The sequence below is a fragment of the Girardinichthys multiradiatus genome, chromosome 2 (genome assembly GCF_021462225.1).
Source record: "Girardinichthys multiradiatus isolate DD_20200921_A chromosome 2, DD_fGirMul_XY1, whole genome shotgun sequence".
NCBI classification, from domain to species: Eukaryota; Metazoa; Chordata; class Actinopteri; order Cyprinodontiformes; family Goodeidae; genus Girardinichthys; species Girardinichthys multiradiatus.
Genome location: NC_061795.1, coordinates 835,667 through 857,593, shown reverse-complemented (window position 1 = coordinate 857,593; position 21,927 = coordinate 835,667). Strand labels below are relative to the sequence as shown.

At 41.4% G+C, this 21,927-nt stretch overlaps 2 protein-coding genes across 2 annotated transcripts; both read left to right on the top strand.

The window, feature by feature from the left end:
* The first annotated feature begins 5,924 nt into the window (after nucleotides 1-5,924).
* Nucleotides 5,925-7,491, top strand: c2h11orf96 (chromosome 2 C11orf96 homolog). Its single transcript, XM_047348660.1, has 2 exons — nucleotides 5,925-6,071; nucleotides 6,157-7,491. Exon 2 carries the CDS (start codon nucleotides 6,280-6,282, stop codon nucleotides 6,652-6,654), a length of 375 nt encoding a protein of 124 aa, XP_047204616.1. The 5' UTR covers nucleotides 5,925-6,071; nucleotides 6,157-6,279; the 3' UTR covers nucleotides 6,655-7,491.
* A 7,025-nt stretch (nucleotides 7,492-14,516) lies between these two features.
* Nucleotides 14,517-15,670, top strand: LOC124882641 (myosin heavy chain, fast skeletal muscle-like). Its single transcript, XM_047389084.1, has 3 exons — nucleotides 14,517-14,521; nucleotides 14,659-15,235; nucleotides 15,539-15,670. The coding sequence occupies exons 1-3, from the start codon at nucleotides 14,517-14,519 to the stop codon at nucleotides 15,668-15,670; spliced, it is 714 nt and encodes a 237-aa protein (XP_047245040.1).
* The last annotated feature ends 6,257 nt before the right edge of the window (nucleotides 15,671-21,927 follow it).

The window sequence follows — 21,927 nt, the reverse complement described above, 5'->3', positions numbered from 1 at the left end:
ATTCAATTCCCCTTAATTGTAATACCCTGTATTCATTGGAGAACCAGGCATGCTTCAAAACCTCCAGCTCACAGTTATTATAAAGAGGCACAATACAATGGTTTTTTATATATATATATATATAAAAAAAAACATTGTATTTTTATATATATATATATATATATATATATATAAAGAGACATTATAGATTTAAACGTCTGTTATATCCAAATTGCACAATTAATTTTTATTTTTATTTATCTTATTTTTTTCCAAGTATGTGTTTATGTTTAGATCGGTACCAATAGGGAGGACTGGAGGGGATTATGTCTCAGGTGCTTCTTGCTTCCTCCATGGTGTATTCCCCTCAAAATGTCATCAGCTGCTGGAAACAGGATGCAGCAGAAAAGCGGGAGCCAGCATAGCCCTGCTAACAGTGTTATTTGTGACAGGAGAAGAATAGTTGTTCGAAATGGTATCATTTGCACTGAAACACTGCTGTTAATTAACTGTATTTACATTTTACCCTACATATTCTGACAATATTTTCATCTTTTGTTTCTTCTTTTCTCCTCATACCTGAATGTAACTTTCATGACTGGGCTTCAAAGAATCACACCACAGCAGAGGAGGATTTACCGCAGTGATGTTAGAGAAACATAAAAAATCCCAAAATATTTTAATGCGTTAAAAAAGAGGTATAAAGAAAATGAAGCTTAAAATTAGAAATAATATATGTTGCTTTATTTTGATATTCTGCATTATGTATTCCTTGGTAACAACACTAGGTTATTTATTTAAAGTGAAGTTTTTCTTCAGGCTTTTTCTGTCTCTCTTAATCTTTGCCCAGTCTGAGTACTTGTATCCAATTCAATTTTAACTGTTTGCTAAGTTGTCTATTATGTGTAGACAGTTCACTCACCTACCCAAATCATTGAATTCAAGTGTTCCAACTTTGGGTGTATACAATTCAGCACCTAGACATACAGACAGCTTCTACATACTTCGCTCACAAGACCTCAGTGAGTTCCAGGATGGTACCATGACTGGATGCCATTTGTGCTACAAGTCCAGATGTGAAATTTCCTCCCTACTAAATATGCTGTCAACTATTAGTGGTATAATAAGTGGAAATTACCTGGAACGATAGCTACTCAATCATGAAGAGTTAGTCCACATGTAATCACAGAGCAGGGTTAGCAAATGATGAGGCACATAGTGCGCAGAGGTCACCAACATTCTGCTGAAGATATAGTTTCAGACCTCCACACTTCATACTGCCTTCAAATAAGCTCAAGAAAAGTGTGTGTAGAGAGCTTAATACAATACATTTCTATGGCTGAGCAGCTGCATCCAAGCCTAACATGATCACTGTACTCCAAAGTCTAAAATCAACCTTTGTAATTCTTTTCCCTCCACAGATTTCCATACCTTTTTAAAGAAGGCACATAGAAGTATTACATATGTACAAGACCCTACTTAGAAGCAAAATATGACAGAAATAATTGGATGGCTCAAGACTTTTGCACATTGACACATTGACTGGAATGTGTTTTTGATTTAATAATTTTCTGGTGTTATAAAGAGGAAGAAACACAACAGGTTGAAAGATGCATAAAGGGCAGAAATGTCTACTTTGTTTTTGCCAAACCATGGCCTTGTGTACAGCACATGCAGCCTTGTCACTGTGAGGAAAACAAGTGATCCCATAAGACATAAATCAGAACACTTGGCCTGTTATGCTGTCTCTTACAGTACAGTTATGTTTCCCCACTAGCTTTTCATAAACATGTACCCTAAGCATGTGAACAAAACTAAGCTTTTAAGGAGAGTTAGAGTGGCTTGCGAAAGCATTCTTCCCCCTTTAATTTTCCACATTTTATATGTTACAGCCAGAAATGTCAATGTATTTTATTTGGATTATATTTTATTGACCAGCGTGAAGTTACCACTGTTGCCTTGCACCAAGAGAATCATGGATTCAAATCTGGAGCTTTTCTGCAAGGGGTTAACATGTTCTCCTCATGCATATGCAGGTTCTCTCTGACTACTCTAGGTTCCTCCCACAGTTCAGAAACATGAATCTTAGGTTAGATGGTCTGAAATGATCTTAGATGTCAGTTTGTGTGTGCAGGTTGCTTCTCTTGTGTGTTTCTGTGTTGCCCTCTGATGGACCTGCCTAGAGTGACCCTGCCTTTCACCCTCTGACCCCCAGAGACAGACACAAGTCCCTTTCGCAACCCTGCAAGGATTTAGCGGGTATAGAAAATGTTATGAAGAGATGGATGAAACACAAATGCACACGTAATTGTGAAGTAACAGAGAAAGATTACATGATTATCAGTTTCTTTAACATTTAAACATCTGAAAATAGTGACATGCATTTCTATTAATCCCTCTAAGTCCATGCTTTTAGAACCATGTCACATCACGTCACCTGAGTGGCAACAGCCATCTTTGACATTACTGACCGTAAATCCACTCAAAACAAACCAAGGGGACATTTTAAGGTTCCCTTTAACAACTTGCACCCATACTGAGTGCATGAGGGTATGTTTGCATTGGCAAGTCTGCATGTGGAATACTGGAAATGGAATGACCTGGTTGCTTCCTGAACTCCACTGAGGCATCATCAAAGAAATGCGTGATGAAATCTTGGGGGAATCATAAAAAGATAACATCACTCCTGAAATTGATAAGGGCATGAGGAAGGAAATCCCATGAGGTCATACTCTGGGAAAACCTTCTCACTTCAGGAGGACTGCTGGTTCAAAGTATTATAAACATGACAACAGCTTTGCTTTGTGCCTTAGTTTTTTTGATATGTGTTTTCTGTTGCCTAGCCTACTTTGACACAGACTTCAGTATTGGGTTAAGATTATATATTTTTACGCAACTAGTCAACAGTTTGGACACACCTTTTTTCTTAGTTTAATTACTTTCTACATAGTGAAAACATCAGAACTTTGAAGCAAAAGTATATAACAAAAAACATCTTATATTTTAGATTCTTCAGAATAGACTTTGCTTCAATTAATGCTTTGCACACTCTCTGCGAAAGTTGAGACAGTGGTCAGCTGACACTGACCGACTCTGTCCTCATCTGTCAGGCCTTCATTATGCCCATGATAATATTGCATGTGACGACTGTAGATACAAGCAGAAGCCACCTTTGTGATGAAATCACACATAGATAATGCACTTCTCTTGTTTTATTGCAATTCTCATTTCTTTCTTCTTTTTTTCCTACTAAAATTGGTTTGACATTTTGGATCAAGATTGGGGAAATGGGTTGAAACACAGAAACTCTGATCAGACATCTGACCTGTGTCATAGACGGAAGAAAAACAATCTTTCAGCTGCAGTGTGAGATCTGATCTGATCCTTGTACGCTGGCTCTGACTTCCCCACCGTCAGCACTGACACTGATAAATATAGTCATTACAGTAACCGTTAGGATGACGTGACATGTCAGAGTGTTGCTGGGACTGCTGATGAATCTGTGGCTTGTCTGTTTCTATTTATCTACTCTGACTTTCACTGCAAGCTCTACGAGGCCAAGCTCATGTGACTATGACCTGTTATCCTTTCCTCTCATCTGCACATAGGTCCATTTCTAGGATTTTCTGAAATTAGCATTTACTATACGGTACTGAAATGAAAAGATTTAGTCATGTTTCTGTAGTGTCTTGCAAACTGATACATATTCCTTGAACTTTTTCACATTCTGTCACTTTACAACAACAAAGGTAAGTGTATTTTATTAGGATTTTATTTCTTACAACCATAAAATTGCAAAACAGCGGCCTGTAATTGCATTTGTGCCTCTTTACGTGTTACATTAAAACTGAGTGCCACCAAAAAAAGTCTCTCTTGTTGTGCAAGGCTGGTAGGAGCTCTTCACCAAAGACAAATCATGAGAATACCAGAGGAAACCTGCAAAAAGCTGGTCAGCAAATAGAATGGTTTGACTGCTGTGCTGCCAGCAAAGAGTTGAGTTTCTAAACCTACATCAGCAGTAAGTCCAGGTTATGTCCTGTGATGATACTCTGTTTTATCAGTGCTTATAGCAAATTAGGTATTGTAATATATTCATCTACAGCCTTTAAGAATTCATCTGACAATAGTACCGAAACACTTAATGCAGACATGGCTACAAAATAAGACAGAAAAGTTACTGGACTGGTCTTTCTGCACACAGGTGTGAACAATCAGCGTTGATGAATTTAAACTGTAATACAGTTTTAAAATAAGGACTGCTGCAAATACCCCTTTCTAATGCACACTCTGTGAATTGTAAGACTGTTTTCTAGAGCTCTTTCTTTTAGGATGAGAAGCCTCTTTCTCTACACATAACCCATATCTATCATCTTTCTGCTGGTCTCTGGCCTTTGAGTGCAGGTTTGCAAGTGTAGCTGCCTGTGTGGTAAGACATGAGACTGCTGTTTTATCAACACAGGGTCTGTTATTACTTCCAGTATTTTGCTCTGCCGCAGTCGTGCTTACATATTTACAGTGTTAACACAGTGAGCCCAACTATAAGTCACATTTTGCACCAGAACCTTCTTTTAGGTCTGGTGAGATTGAATAAGTTAACTCACCCAAACTTACTTTGGCAGATAAAGCAGCAGCTGTCCAACACTGACATTGTTGTAGCTGGATTCTGTCCAACATGGATGAGAACTCAAAAAACCACTTGGCAATGTCATATATGTTGACAAAAACAGACGAACGCTAACAACAAAGAACTTTGTGAATTTAAAAGTTTACAATTTGTCAGGACATTTGAGTCTCACAGTCTACTTTGTAAAACTTTGCTTCAGTCCACTTTTTCTTTTTAATACAGTGCCTTTTGAAAGGCACTGTATTAAACAAAATAGGAAAAAACCTTGAATGTTTTCCTATTTTGTCATGTTTGTAGCATTAAGATACACAGAAGAACTGAAAATGAACATATTTATACACAGATTTAAACACTTCAACAATTTGGCCTAGACTGTAAAAAAGTATTCAGGTGACGTTAGATTCAAGAGAACCTGTTAATTCAACAGACTGCTCTTGAGAATCTCCAAACAGATTTTTTAATGAGCTGTTATGATAAATCGTTTAAAATATTTAGTAAAGTCTACATAAATGCATGTGAATACAGTCAAAAGTAATGTTCTTTAAAGGAATGTTTCCTCTATTTCAGACTGTGACATTTTTATTTAGGAATGTTTTGAAATAATTTGGTTAGAAAGCATACGAAGTCCTGTTGAAAGTTTGCAGGGGACACATCAAACATGCGGAAGAACTTCGTCTGGTCAAACGAGACCAAAATTGAACTTTTTTTATGTACTTGCAAAACACTATGTAACTAACGCCGCATATCACTCAGAAACACACCATCTCCACCATTTAATATAGTGGTGTCAGGATCATGCTGTGAGACGCTTTTCTTTAGCAGGGCTGGGGGAGCTTTTCTGAATTGATGGGAAGAGATTAAATGTGCTAAATACAGGGCTGAAATGGGGGTAATTAATTACTATTTGGTGTACTTGAGCTGCAATAAATCTGTTGATAGAAGTAGACTAAGGCCAACTACAAGGACAGCTATCTGAAAAGGTTATAATTAAATATGACTTCTCATAGTCTAAAGGCCTCCATTTTAAAACTTTGGACCAGTCCCATTTTCTCTTTAATTTCTCTGCCTACTGTATTTATCTTGGATTATGTGTGTCTGCTGCATATCCTTTAAATCCTGCGTAGCCTGTGGACACACTTAGATGTTGTCTTGTCATGTGTTTATTCTGAGGGGCTTACTATTACGGAGGCTGGATCCCTGACTGAGAGGAGGGGAGGGCGGTAGGAGGGCCCTGGCAAACACATGGTGTGGAAAGGGAAAAAGGGTGGGTAGTGAGCTGGTATAAAAGAGAAAGCTGGAGCTGTTTGTGACATTCGCTCCAGCAAACCGACACTGGCACATACAAATGAGGGACAGCCAGCTCCAAAGCTGAAACACACTGACGGGGAAGAGTAGACACTGGCAACAATTGCTTGAAAGTTGTTTTATTCTTCAAGACTGATTTTCTTTAGTCTACCTAGCCTTGGAGGTTTGTACTTACGTTGTTTGCCTTGGTTTTCAGATCAACTCTCACTTTCTTGCTTCTGAGATTGAGACTTTTTTCCTTTTTCTAGGACAAGGCTCTCAAAAGAACAATCAAAGACAACATTGAGTCTGCAGGGAAGAGCAACATCTTCCTCTGACTATACAACATTTTATTTAAAGTGAATTTCATTTCATTTGGTCGCTGTTTCACCATGACTGCTGTTCGTCAGATGCCAGCCGAGACCTCTGGTTTCCATGTCCTCTCAGCCCACCTGATGGCCACTGCTATGGAGGAGTTCCCCCAGCAACTGCCTGTGCCCAAGGGCCCAGCAAAGGGCAAGAGTCGCTCCCGCCGACCTCGGGAGGCCCGCTTTAAAACCCAGCCTGTCACATTTGCTGAGATTGCAGAAGTAGAAGAAGAAGGTTCTTCCCCGCTGGAAGAGGAGAGGGCACGTCGCTCCTTTCTACAGTCCTTGGAGAACCTGCGGAGGAGCACGCAGACCCTTTACTGCTCAGCGGCTACCAATCGTACCCCCACACCCACACAGGCCAGCCTGGACTCCAGTGACTCCGACTCCACCCAGTGAGGGCTTCTGTGTGCGTGTCTTCTGGTTCTAATATTCCTTTATGGGACTTCAGATGGAGGCCAACTAGACTAAACCAAACTGGTTCAGTCCTGCCTTTATGTTTAAGCTACTGCTGCCATGCAAAGTCTGCATTTAGTTCACTAACATGTTGGCACACTGCTTGAAGATGCACATCATACATATCTGTAAAGATCTCTACCACAGGCTGGTATAACGGCTGTACAGATATTAATAGAGGTAGCAAATAATGCGATGTTCAGCACATTGTCTTCAAATGAATTCCTTTTCTACTCTAGTTGTTTAGGACAAATCTGAAACATGAAAGATATTTTTCCATTTTGAAGCTGTAGAATATATTTCAGTCAAGTTTTCTCTAATTGAGGAGTTATCATAGAAAGGAGGGTTTAAAATGTTAACATTGTGATTGAATTGTCTGTAAATACACCGACAAACCAAAATGTTCTGCAGCAAGAGTTTTCCTGACTGTGCCTGAAACTGTAGAGGACCATCAGAGAGCTCTTCTCCAGAGTCTCAATGTTTTTTTTTCCAGCTTCACAGTCAGTGGAGTAAGTGCTGTAGCTTCTATTTCTGACCAGAAATTACTTTTCTACCTTTCTAGATGCACTTATTTATTTTTGTTTTTTTTCTGCATAACTAAGTACAATTCTAGAGGTAAACATTTTCCTGTCTCTGAACTCTGGTCACTTTGACATTCATACAAAGAATAACCTTTATATTTTGTGATTTTATCACTTTTTATGTATATATATATATATATATATATATATATATATACATATAATTGTTTATGTACTTCAATAAATATTTTCAAGGATACTGAGTCATTTCCCGTTTCCTTTCAGTTTGACTTTGAGAGCTGTAAAAAGACTACTAGAATCTAACACAACTGTCAGGCTTAGTGCAACAAAGGAACCCCAAATGCAGACTAGCAGGCAGCATGACGGTAAGTGAAAAAGGATTTAATAAACAAAAAACTCACTCATAGGAAGAGGCAGGAACAAAACATTAAATGAGCAGGTAAGACAGGCATGGCATGATCCAAAAAACTAGACATGAGCATGATCGAGGCAATGTTTCCACGCCGAATGACAGAACAGGTGTGTATTTATGAAGTGTGACCAGGAGAAACAAGTAGACAGATTAACTAGGTGCAGGTGAACCGAATAAAGTTGATTGACAGGACAAAACGTGGCTTGAGCAGAACGGAAATGCAACGATACAAACTAATAAATGGTAAATGTACTGAACTTATATAGCGCTTTTCCAGTCATACAGACCGCTCACAGCACTTTACACTAGAGCCACATTCACCCAATTGTACTCACTAACGCTCACACATTCATACACCAATACACAGATCGGTAGGCAACTTGAGGTTAAGTGTCTTGCCCAGGGGCACATCGACATATGGCAGGAGGAAGCTGGAATCCAACCCACAACCTTCTGATTGCAAGACAACTACTCTTCCTACTGAGCCACAGTCGCCTAGTTGTAATAGAAATACAACTAGAAAAACATGAAACTAAAGCATAACCAGGAAAATAATAAACAGAAGAATGATTCAAAACCTTAACTGTGAAACAGACCAACAAAACCCAAAAAAGCCCACAAATCATAAAAACTGGAGTAAACAGTAATAACCCATAGATCAGGCTTTTAAACATAGTTTACAAATTTTCAACAGGTTGAGTTTGGGCCTTCTTTCTTGGTCTGCTCCCTCTCAGTTCACATTGATGTGAAAGTAGCTTCACTGTGAATTTTATGACTGGGGTTCCAGGGGGTTACAGTTCATCATTGGCTTGAGCCTTGTGGATTCCTCTGTTGTTCCTAAATATGCATACTCATTTCATTTCATGTGAGGTTGACAGTTTGGGTCAGACAATTGAAACTTGGACAGAAATGAGTGTTCTGACAAGAAAGTTATCACCAACACACACCAAGACCAGAATGAGTAAGGGAGGCAGACAAGAAAGCCCTGATCATAGCCAGATTGAGACCGTTCCATGGCATGAAGCTAGTCATTTGGTCACTTTAAATGATCAACAGCAATTCTACCATGAAGGGTGGTCTGTTGAAGGTGCAATTTTCAAAGGATTGCTGAATGAAACATTATACTTTTCGAGTCTATATGAATAATTCTCATCATGGGTGGTTTAGAAAGAAAAAATAAATAAATAAATAAATATATATTAAAACTTCTGCAAGTGTATTTTATTAATCATTCCACAATAAGTAAGAAGAATGGTTCAAAGTAATTGTTAAAGCCAAAATAACATGACATTCCTGTCCATGAAGAGCTTATGTAAACTTATGGCAACCTCAGCTTTATCTGCCCATTCATCTTCAGTGTTTTGTTATATAAGGGTGATCACTGACCCCTGTGCAAACACTCAGTACTTGACCTATTTCTGCTGCTTGGCTGGTGACGCACTTTTGGTAATGTCAGGTTTTCATCAGTGAACTCAGCCACAACACAATTCAGTCTGCTAGAACATGGACCCAACTACAGAGTTTCTCCAGCTCCTCTCCTGTTCTTAATAACCCTTTTTCTTAATCCTCGTGGTGACAAGTAAAGTATGTAAGCTCCCATCCAAGTGCAACTCAGCAGGAAAAAGCTAAAGGAGACAACGCTTTAGGGATTTGCTAATGTAAACTCTTAAGTTAAGTACATCTTTTTTTAGGAGTCCAACAACGCTACTCATTTATTTTTTGTAAAGAAGGCCTTTCTCACAGAATAAAATGGAGAAGGCATTTGATTTTATCCTTGATAGAGCAAGCAATACAAATTATCTTAAAAGGTATGACAACCTCTGCTGCTGTGTTTCACAGTGCACACCTATACTTCTTTCAAGACCACTCCTTCCAGTTAGTGGGCCAGGTGGACAAAGACCAGATGGCATCCCGTGAAAGTTCTCCACACTTTGTGCTGGAGGGTGGGACCACTGAAAAAAGAATCAGATAAAATCCTGATGATTCTTGAGTGTTAAGTTTGGTTTGCAGTTGTGTTCTCACCATTTGCCTTTTGTTTATTATTTTCTATATGGTCTTACTGTATATAGTTTTTTCCTATGTGTTCATTAATGCCAGTAAGGTGTTGCCATATTGTTACTCTTTTGTGCTTCTTTCTGTGTTCTGTTCCCTGTACATTTTATTTTATTCCCATTAGCTTAGGTTAGTATTTTTCAATTCCCCTTGGTTTAGTGGTTCTTTGTATCCTAGTTTAGCTCCTCTGTGTTAATTAGTCTCCCTATGTCATAGTTTTTAAGGCCGACTTGACCCACATGCAGAGGACACTCAGACAGAGAAGAATAAATTTAAAGTTTTTATTTCTTTTCAATCTCAGGAACGAGGTGAGCAGAGTGATCAGGAGTCAGGCTGTAAAAGAAGAACAGAGGTGAGCGGAGGAACAGATTGGATAATTCAAGTAAAGATCTATGCTCACTTTTCAGGAGGTGATCGATCCGCCAGGGGGAAAGAGCCGGTTCAAGTCTGGGGTGTGAGCCTGCATGGAAACGGATGGAGCGCTCTGATGTTCCAGGTAGCAAGGTGGGTGGACTGGTTGCAGCAGATTCCAATCTTGACAGGAGGTGAGTTCAGGAGGGGAAAACCCAGCTTGGTGTGAACAGCCTATGACGAAGGGAAGAGACAGATAGTTAATCAAGGCTCAAAAAAACAAGTGGAGCTTCCAGAATTCAGAAGATGCTGGCCAGGTAAACACTACCATGGTAGGCAAAACACTCAGGCGTAGAGAAGCCAGCGAACCACCCTCATATAGTCCTCCAGCTGATGAAGCAACGACGTACACCTGTCAAAACTCTGGTCTGCAGCTCCAGCGCCTCTTAGGGGTGAGAGAACATTAGTAGCAGGCAAGTTGACCAACAGACTGTGACACTACCTCCCCCTCAACGACTGCCACTCGGCGATCTTGAAGATCCGGCCTGGGAGTCCCAGTAGTCCCGGACGAGCGTCGGGTCCAGGATGAAGGATCGTGGGACCCTCCCAGTCAACGAGGTACTGCCATCCTCGGCCCCGTCGACGGGAGGCCACAATCCGGCGGACCGAATAGGCTGGGTGGCTCCGGAAGTCCCGGGGCGCTGGCGGAGGCACAGCTGGGGGGCAAAGTGTGCTGGTCTGGACCGGCTTAATTTGGGAGACGTGAAAAACCGGATGAATCCGGAAACTGGCAGGCAAACGAAGTCGAACTGAGGCAGACCCAACCAGGGACTCGATAGAGTAAGGACCGATGAACCTGGGAGATAGTTTTCAGGAGAGGGACTTGAGAGGGACGTCCTGTGTGGAGAGCCACACCTGCTGACCCGGATGGTAGGTCGGGGCCGAGACGCGGCGCCTGTTGGCGTAACACTTGTTCTGAGCTGCCGTCCGATGCAGCGCCTTTGTAGCTGCGGTCCAGATGCGCTTGCTCCTGCGGATGTGTCGACGCGCAGACGTCACCGTGATTTCCCTCTCATCGGACGGAAACTGGGGCGGTTGATAACCCAGGGAGACCTCAAACGGGGTAAATCCAGTTGCTGCTGAGACGTGCGAGTTATGCGAGTACTCAACCCAAGACAGGTGAGTGCTCCACTTGACGGGGTCGGAGGATGCAACACAATGGAGCGCCGCCTCCAGCTCTTGGTTGAGCCTCTCTACCTGCCCGTTGGTTTGAGGGTGGAAACCGGAAGTCAGAGAAACCTTCGCCCCCAGAGCCGTGCAGAACTCCTTCCAGAGCCGGGCGGTGAACTGGGGTCCCCGATCTGACAGTATGTCCTGGGGTATTCCATGGAGCCGGAATACATGTTTTACCAAGAGCTGTGCAGTCCGGAGGGCTGATGGCAATCTCCTAAGAGGAATCAGATGACAGGCTTTAGAAAACCTGTCCACAATAGTCATAATGGCTGTCATACCGCGAGAAGATGGTAATCCTGTGACAAAGTCTACTGCAATGTGGGACCAAGGGCGGAGAGGTACAGCAAGCGGTTGCAGGAGGCCTGCGGGTGGTTGGCTCGACGTCTTGTTCCGTGCACATACTGGGCAGGCAGATACAAATTCTTTGACATCACGATGCAGTGTGGGCCACCAGAATCGCCTGGCAACAGCTGCGATAGTTCAACTGGCCCCTGGGTGAATGGCAATTCTTGAAGAGTGGAACCAGGCAATCAACCGGCCCCGAACTGCTGCAGGAACGAACATGCGGTTAGGCGGACCGGTCCCCGGGCCCGGGTCAGCGAGGAGGGCCTGTCGCACGCAGTCCTCTATCTCCCAAGTTATGGCTCCTACGGTGCAGCATGGGGGCAGTATGGGTGCTGCCTTTTTCTCAGAGTCGTCAGAAGTGAATTGCCGAGACAGAGCATCGGGCTTAACGTTCTTAGTGCCAGGTCTGTAAGAAATTAACAGCTTAAATCGAGGAGAAAAAAAAAGAAACCAACGTGACTGACGGGGATTTAAACATTTGGCTGACTGGATATATGACAGGTTCTTATGATCGGTCCAAACCAGCACAGGCAACTCAGACCTCTCCAGTCAATGCCGCCACTCCTCCAAGGCGAGTTTAATGGCCAGCAGCTCCTTGTCCCCAACATCATAATTCCTCTCTGCAGGCCCCAGGCGACGGGAGAAAAAGGCACAGGGGTGAAGCTTGCCATCCTGGCTCTGACGCTGGGAGAGCACCGCTCCCACCCCAGTGTCAGAAGCATCCACTTCCGAGGTGAATTGCACTCCAGGATCAGGATGAATGAGCACCAGCGCTTGAGCGAACTTGTTCTTCAGCAGGCTGAAAGCTGCTTCAGCTTCGGGAGACCAGGTGAAGGGTACTCTGATGAATGTTAATGCTGTCAGAGGGCTGGCGATGCGGCTGTAGTTCTGGATAAACCTCCTATAGAAATTAGCGAACCACAAAAAGCGCTGCAACTGCTTTCAAGTGGTTGGGGTTGGCCAGTTCTCCACAGCCTTCACCTTGTCTGGATCAGCGCGAACCTGCCCACCTTCAAGGATAAAACCTAAAAAGCTGATGAAAGTTTGGTGGAAGTGGCACTTCTCCGCCTTAACGAATAGTTGGTTTTCCAGGAGGCGCTGCAGGACCAAGCGTACATGATGGCGGTGCTCTTCAACAGTTCTGGAAAAAATCAAGATGTCGTCCAGATATACAAAAACAAATACATCCAAAAAATCTCTTAAGACGTCATTTACAAGAGTCTGAAAAACTGCAGGTGCGTTGCACAATCCAAACGGCATCACCAAATATTCAAAGTGCCCGAGAGGTGTCTTGAACGCCGTCTTCTACTCATCCCCCCGGCGGATCCTAACTAAATGATATGCGTTTCTAAGGTCGAGCTTGGTAAAGATAATCGCCCCATGAACAGGCTCAAAAGCCACTGAGAGAAGAGGTAATGGGTACCTTTTTTGAACTGTAATGGCGTTAAGCCCCCTATAGTCGATGCAGGGGCGTAGGGAGCCATCCTTTTTACCGACAAAGAAAAAACCCGCACCGAGCGAGGAGGATGGCAGAATGATGCCGGCTGTGAGCGATTCTCCAATATATTTCTCCATTGCCCCCCTCTTGAGCCAGGAGATCTTATATAACCGGCCAATCGTTGACCCTGTTTCTGTCCTTGGATTATTGAGCCTGGAGTCACTTCTTACCTGTGCTGTGCCTCTCTCCGCCTGAGATGTTCAGGGGAGACTCAGACCAGTGTCGAGCTTTTCTAACTCAGTGTGAAATTAATTTTGAGCTTCAGCCGTCATCCTTTCCCACTGAACGTTCCAAGGTGGCATTTGTTATATCTCTGCTGGCAGGAAGGGCGAAGCAGTGGGGGACTGCTGAATGGCAAAACAGGTCTGCATCTTGTACCTTCTATGAAACTTTTTCCAAGGAACTCATTCGAGTTTTTAACCCTGTTCTTCCAAGTCGTGAGGCCGCAAGAGGATTATTGTCCCTCAAACAGGGTGATCAGTCTGTCTCGTCCTATATAATTGACTTTCATTTGTTGGCCGCAGAGAGCCGTTGGAATGAGGCAGCACAGATGGATGCATTCATGAAAGGATTAAACGAAGACATCAAGGATGAGTTAGCGACCTGTGACTATCCCTCTTCCCTGAAGCAACTCGAGGATTTGGCTGCTCGCATTGATATTCGGCTGGCAGAGAGAAGGAGGGAGAAGCGCCATGAGAAGGGTCGCTCATCATTACCTCAGGTTTCTGCACACCAGTATGAGAGAAGGAGCCGGTCACCTCTCACTGAGGAAAATGAGGATTGTGAGCCCATGCAGTTGGGCAGAACCAAGATTACCCCTGAGGAGAAAGATCGTCAGAGAAGATTCAAGCTCTGTTTTTATTGTGGAGAGAAGGGACATTTAGCACTCAGGTGTCCACTAAAAGGACAGGCTCAGCAGAGGAAGGGAGGTCTCTACTGAGCCGAAGTCAGCTAACTGCCTCCTCCTCCTTGTTTTCTGTTCATTTTCGAACCTCTTCCATGTCTCTCCAGGGGGCCGTGTTTATTGATTCAGGAGCAGACACTGAATACATGGATGAAGCATTCGCCATTAAAAACAACATAAAGCTCATTCCGTCAGCTGACACACGTAAAGTGCTAGCATTGGATGGTCACAGCATGAACAATTCACACCTCAGGACGAAGGAGATTACCTTAACAGTTGGAGGTAATCATCAAGAGAATGTAACCTTCATGATCATAAATTCACCTGAACTTCCTGTTGTCCTAGGGGCCTCCTGGTTGCAGAAACACAACCCTCACATTGACTGGAAGAGAAAAGAAGTTCTGGGTTGGTCTGAGTCATGTTCCGCTGACTGCCTTTTGTCTGCTGCTACAGAGGTCATTGTGGAGAATGAGGTTGAGGAGACCTATCCGGATTTATCCAAGGTACCGCGAGAATACCATGATCTAAAGGAAGTATTTAATAAGATTAAGGCCAAGAACGCTCTGGCTCATGCTGTTCATTTGGCTCGTCATGACTGTGATCTGCTCAGAGAGCAGTATGAGGAGGAGCAGGAGGCCAAAGCTGAGCTGCAGCCCGCTATGTCCAAGGCTAACAGTGAGGTGGCTCAGTGGAGAACCATATATGAAACTGATGCCATTCAGCGCACTGAGGAGCTCGAGGAGGCCAAGAAAAAGCTTGCCCAGCGTCTTCAGGATGCGGAAGAGTCCATCGAGGCCATGAATGTGAAATGTGCCTCTCTGGAGAAGACCAAACAGAGGCTACAGGGTGAAGTGGAGGTCTTGATGATTGACGTGGAGAGAGCTAATGCTCTGGCTGCAAACCTGGACAAGAAGCAGAGGAACTTTGACAAGGTTCTTGCAGAGTGGAAGCAGAAGTATGAAGAGAGTCAGGTCGAGCTGGAAGGAGCTCTGAAGGAGGCGCATGCTTTGAACACAGAGATGTTCAAAATGAAAAACTCCTATGAAGAAGCTCTGGACCACCTGGAGACCCTGAAGAGGGAGAACAAGAACCTGCAACAGGAAATAAGTGATTTGACTGAGCATATTAGTGAAACAGGAAAGACAATTCATGAACTGGAGAAGGGTAAGAAAACTGCAGAGAATGAGGTCAGGAGCAGGAACGATGCCCTAAGGTGCCAAAGAATATGGAGAAAGACCAGGAGGTCGATGATCAGAATGTCACTGGTTCAGTCGAGAACGGCCAACCGGAGATGGACCCCTGCCCCTAAGTACCAGGTGGGGCAGAAAGTTTGGCTCTCCGCCAAGAACCTACCATTAAGGGTAGAATCCCGGAAGTTGGCACCCCGATTTGTTGGACCTTTCCCAATCTCCAAGATCATCGACCCTGTCGCTGTACGACTGAGATTACCCAACTCCATGAGGATTCACCCCACGTTCCACGTTTCTCAGGTCAAGCCCTTCGTGGAGCCCCAAGATTTGGACCAAGCAGACTATTGCTCTTGGTGGATCCAGCAGCAGCTGGAGGAGGCTAAGAACTTATCCGTTAATGTAAAGATCCTGCCTTCTCCACTGCTGTTGTAGGAGATGGGGCATAGTGTTTGGGGATCTAAGCTGGTGTCGGCACCACCTCCAGCGTCCGCTTCTTCAGTGCCATCCTGTGGTCTGCAGCAGAGGGTTGTTTCTGCAGCAGAGCCTGCTCCTCATCTCCTGAGAGCAGTAGAATCAGCTTCTCCCCTCCTCATAGCACCAGATCCTGCTCCCGGCCTCAATCTGCTACTACCTCTGTGCAGTAGAGTCCTGGCCTCTCCTCAGTGCTCCAGAACCCAGGCTGCTTCCATCTCACAAACTGCACCCCCAGCGTCCCCCAAGCAATTTGCAACATACAGCGGCTTCCACGTCCTCATCCGCAGGATTAGCATCAGAGCCTTTCACTATGTACTTAGGAAGTACAGTGCATCATTGGATAATAATTTACCACAGAAACTGGGCAACATGTAAAAAATGTTAAAGCTGCATCAACAAAAGATGAGGAACTGCTGGCATTTAATCGTCGTCTTACCAAATGTATGACTTTCAGTTAATAAATGTTTTATTTCTTTACTTCTATACAATACTTTGTAATTGTTTTGCATTATTCTTTTGATTTTCTGCACACACTCAATCAGTGCTTTGAGAATTTTTAAATGCTAAAATAAATGCTTATTATATCCAGATTTTGTTCAGCCATGTTTTGTTTTTTTTGACATCACTCTAGAGGTGACAGTGTTACAAAATGTCTGTAAAAACAAGTAGAAAATATCTCTAAAACAAGCCAGTCATGTGTCTTGTTTTGAATACAAACAGAAGGCAGAGGACTGGTTTGTTAGGGGAGGGAGGATTTATTTTTAGTTGGCTAAAATCAGAAAAAGTTTAAACATGAGCATTAATGAAGACTATCCCAGCTCTCTGATGTTATTAAGACCTAACTGACATCTTAGTTGGGGTACTAGAGTGATGTCCTCATACAGAACCATCAACATGACTAATATCTGGTACAATGTTTTCTCTGGAACAAAAGTCCTCTCGACCACGTAGGAAAGCATCTGCTCTGTGGTTCCACCCACAGCCTGGGGAACATTATGGTAAGCAACTTGTTCTTGATGTTTTTCTCCTGTTCTAACTGCATTTTTATGATTCTGTTGACATTTATGGCTGAGGCTGGGTCCTGGATAATTCTCTGGTGTATTTTCAATCCAAACGTTTTATGAAAAAATGTTCGGTAGTATTTTGAGATTTAGAAGATATCAAATAAGAATGAAAAGCAACAGGAAAACTAAGTTTTGAGATAAAATCAAGAAAGAACTCACAGCTAATAATAATGATATAATATTTTAAGCTAGAATTAAATGGCACTTGATAGGAAAAGAAATTCAGAAAAATTCAGGAATTTATTGTTTTGAATAAAATCAACAAAAAGACAGTTATTTGTACCCATTATCAATTCTTTAAAAATAAACACGGCTGAATCGTTTTTTAGATTTGTAATGTGTATTTTTTTCAGTTTTGTAAGTGAACTTTTCAGGAACAAACATTCCAGGTTGATATCAGCATGAGAAAAAAAAATGATTCAATTCATTGCATCATCACCTCTAAAATACCAGCACATAAAAAAAGAAAATCTGGTGAGCTCCACCAGAAAACCAAAAACGAGCCCTAATTGAATCTTTTAGCAGAAGTATTATCCTGAATATACAAATAAACACAGAAATGGCGCCAAAGATGCAAACTCAGCCTTTGCACATCAGATTTCCCAAACCTAAATCCAATAAAATAAAATAAAAAACCATTGCAGCTGAGGAAAGGAAAGCATACCAAAGGACCAAGGACTCTGGATGAGCTACAGAGATTGCACAAAGGGAACGGGTCAAAGTGTCGACGACAGAGGCACAGGCAGTTTCACCACCTGTGACTTAGCTTTCAACAATAAGTTATTAACATAGGATTTTTCCCCACTGAATAGATGCACTCAAATTAAAAGTTGGGAGTTTCTCAAATTTGACAGTGATATTTTGCAACTTTAATAAAACATGTTATTTTAGGCTTTTTATACATCTTTTACAGGACTTTCAATAAATGCCACTGCCACTGTATATATGATAATAGTAGTGTTACACACTGGGCAAATACAACTGTGCATGCACTTCTTTAAACTGTTTTTGGCTGTCCAATGAATTTTTAGTATTTCCTGTGGAGCAAGGTGAGATATTTATGTTCCTGGTAGAATTGAGTCTTTCCAATTTTATATTAATTTTGCAAATTTTTCCAGCTCTGTGGATCTATAAATGAGAAAATGGATAGTCATGTAGTATTATCTTGTCCAATAGTATTCGTACAGGGAGTCATGAACTACTATAACTTGAAATTACAGTATTTTATTAAATATTACACTATGTTTTTTTCTGTATTTAAGATTGGATCTGTTTTGTTAGTTTTAATCTAACATTAATGTTTAAAGATTTGCTCTATACACACACTTGGTACAAATGGACTTTAATACAAAATGTACTTTAACTGAGTTCAATTCTGTTCAGTTCAATTCAGAGCAGTTTAATTAATTCAATTATGAATCTAATCTAATCTTGACAGAAAATAATCTCTAGGCACCTTACATAAAATCTAAATGCATGAATTCACTTCATTTCACTGAGGCACATGTTCATATTCAGTCCAATTCAAGCCAAGTGAACTGCTGATCAGCACAAGTGACTAAGCTCAATTATTATAAAAAACAGTGAGTAGAATGAAACCATCAGACTGTAAAAACCATCAGACCGCATCGCTGTAATTCCTCATTCTGATGAAGCACAAAGCAACAGTAGAGAGAAATCGGGATGAGGATTGGTGGTCTTCTGTCTTGACTGGCTCAGGTGGAATTAGAAATGTCAAACTAAACTATACTGCCAATATCTCTCTGACTGATAAAAGCTGTAAAACTATTTCAGCATTTTCTTCATTATAAAGCACATTGAGCAGTTTCTACATATTTCTGTCCCCAAAACTATACTCCCAAGCTACAGAAAAAACTACATACATCTGTTAAGCTTCATCTGCTCAGCTTCATTTTTAATTTATTTATCTCTCCCAGGTGGTGCAGAGTTGTAGTGACCATAAATGCAAAGCAAAGGTATCAGTTCTCTGTTTTTCTTTGTTCCACTGGTTTGTCTTTCTGCCTCAAGGAACGTGAGGCTGACTAAGCACATTAAAGAATGTGCTTAAAGACGTTTTAAACTGAGTTGTTTCTTTTAGATTTTGTTCAGAGAAGTTTCCTGGTTTCCAAGATTTTAACAAGGACAGCTGCAGTGACATCTGCTGCTACTTAACTACAAGCTGAAGACCAGCCATCTAATCATATGACTTTATTTATTAGCAAACAAAGATTTTGCAAGGTCTCCACTATTTTAACACAAACATGGTGACACAATGTGCGTCAAACGTCTGTGAAATACGTTCTAATTTTGTGTTAGAAACTGTAAAATCCAAATAGCCGAAGTGTCACTGAAAAGCCCTGAAAAATTTCCAGACCTCATCATTGCTGCCTTGCTATGAATGACTGGGAATTTTTTCCCCATTTTAGGCAATGCACTGCAAAAAGAGAGAGGATGCCAAGCTCTCTTTCTCACTGTTTCACTCAGTCCAGCATAGTAGATAACTGATGATACAAAAAAGAAAACTATTTTAGCCGTATTGCCATGTTTAAATTTGTCTTTTACTTTAAATATTTACTTTAAAATAAAATATTACAGGTATTATTGTGTTTGATTTAGTTTATCAGCTTGCTTCATTTTTACTTGACCCAATGGTTTGAATAACTATGTTAAATGTGTGCTCTGTGGTTGGCCAAGCATCCTTATGAGAGGTCCAAATGTTTACATCTTTACAGTAGGCTTTTAATCGTGTATTTTAACCATTGTTGTCCAGGGTGGAAAGATGGCACAATAAACATAGGCCAAATTTATACATACAGCCTCAAATATACATACATACACAAGTCACGAGAAAGCTGGTGCCTATCTCCAGCAGTCTACGGGTGAGAGGCGCGGTACACTCTGGACAGGTTGCCAGTCCATCGCAGGGCAACACACAAACAACCAAGCACACACTCATTCATACACCTAAGGGCAATTTAGAGTTACCAATTAACCTAACAGGCATGTCTTTGGACTGTGGGAGGAAGCTGGAGTACCTGGTGAGAACCCACGCATGCACAGGGAGAACATGCCGACTCCATGCAGAAAGACCCCCGGCAGGGAATCAAACCCAGGACTTTCTTGCTGCAAGGCAACAGTGCTACCAACTGCGCCACCGTGCAGCCCTACATATATACAGAATCAGTGGCATTTAAAGCTGCCTTTATAGCCTCAACGAGCTTCTGGCAGAATTCTGGCTGGATGTTTAAACACCTTTTTGGTCAGAACTGGTAGAATATATTTCCTGCCCCAACCCAGTATGAATATTGGTTTTACACGTCATTGACTGAGAGGGTGGGTACCAAGAAAGAAGAGCCAGCTTCAGATTAAATACCTTTGAGCTGCACTAAAATGTGTTGCCTCCCACATGGGGAAGCCATACACCCTGTAGAAAAAAGTTTAATGACCGGGTGAAACAAAGATTGAATCGTTTTCAAATTAAACTCAAACAAACAGCTAGATGGTTGAAACTCAAGTATACTAAAGGATTTCAACAGGACAATGATTCCAAACAGACTTTTAGACAGCATTTAAATGAATAAAGCAGGCCAATGTTAATCTTCTGGATTGGCCCGACCTCAGTCTTATTATCATTTTGTGAATTAGATTTAACGCTGGGTCTGTGCCAGGAAACAAAGGAATTTATATGAGTGGTACTATTTCTGATAAGAATAGTTGTCAAACATTCAATGTGATTTATGCCAGTGTATGGTTTCTCTGCTCCTTGCTAAGAGACATTTTTCAAATATTAGGTAAAATCCACATTCAATTTAAATATGCAACCAATTTTCTAAACCAATGGTTCTCAGACCATGGTACAAATCCCACTTGTGGGACTTGGACTTCCCTGAGTGGTACTCACCAGAAATTTTGTCATAATTATTTGACATGTTAACGCAAACACGCTATCTATTAGAGTTGCTAAGCAGCAACAGCAATATATAAACTGTTCAACCACATTGAACTTTGCTTCATCAGTGTCTTCTGAAAAGAAAAGTGCTGTTTGGAAAATTTGGAGAACTCCTTGTACATCCGGGAAGCAAGAAAAAATGCCGGTGGCGGTTATGCTGAATTTACTTCTAAATTTAGAACTTGGATCTGGGAATGACATCAAACTGAACTTAACTGAGGTGATGTGATATGCTTTGTGACCAGACCTACTAGCATTAACAATTAGTTTAACAAGAGTATTACACTGAACTTTCTACTTTCAAACACTTTAGCAATGTGTTTACTGAATGAGGTGTGTAAGATTTGATAGAAGATTTTTGAAATCGCAAGTTAACTGTTTTGACTGCAGCAATCACTTAAGCCATATTGGATTTGGAGCTTGAGGTTTGTAAGAATACATAAACTTTTTCACTTGGACTTCATTGAATTTTTGTGTTAACTTTTCCAGCAAGAAATGTTTAACTTCTCTGTGAAAATTGGAAAGGATAATTAAATTGAATCCTTCAACCTGTCAAGCAATGCTGAAGGATAAAAAGTTGGTGCTTTCTTCATTTTTCTTTTTTCTGTTTTTATGACATAAAATGCCCCATATCCAGCCCTGTTGTACTACTGGTTAAAAATGTCTGATAGTTGGACAACTTTTCACTTTTTAAAACTACTTACCATGGTGGTACTCATTATAAAAATATGAGAACTGCTGCTACAAGCCAATAAATGTCCAAAATAATTATGATCTTCATACTCATATTAAGTCTACACAAACAAGTACAGTACAGTAAAACTATAATCATGAAATTCATACCTTTTCATAAATATATTTAACACATTACAGTGGATACAAAGTCAGAAAGGGGGACATGTTATCTGTTAAAAATTTCTATACAAGGTTTAAATAATTGCCGAGGGGCCATTCCCCTTACTCCTGTCAAGAAATAGTAATTAGTATAAAAGAAAATAATTGTGCTGCTTTTCAAAAATAATTTTAAGGCATTAACAACAATAAAGCATTTTGTGATATAAACTACATGGTATATTTTTTATGTGCAACCATGACATTTATAAAATGACTCTTAGGCCTTCTTGTCGTGGGTTCTGATCCATAAACATCCTCTTCGCACAGGTCTCTTAGATTATATTTAATCTTCAGAAAGCAATTAAAAC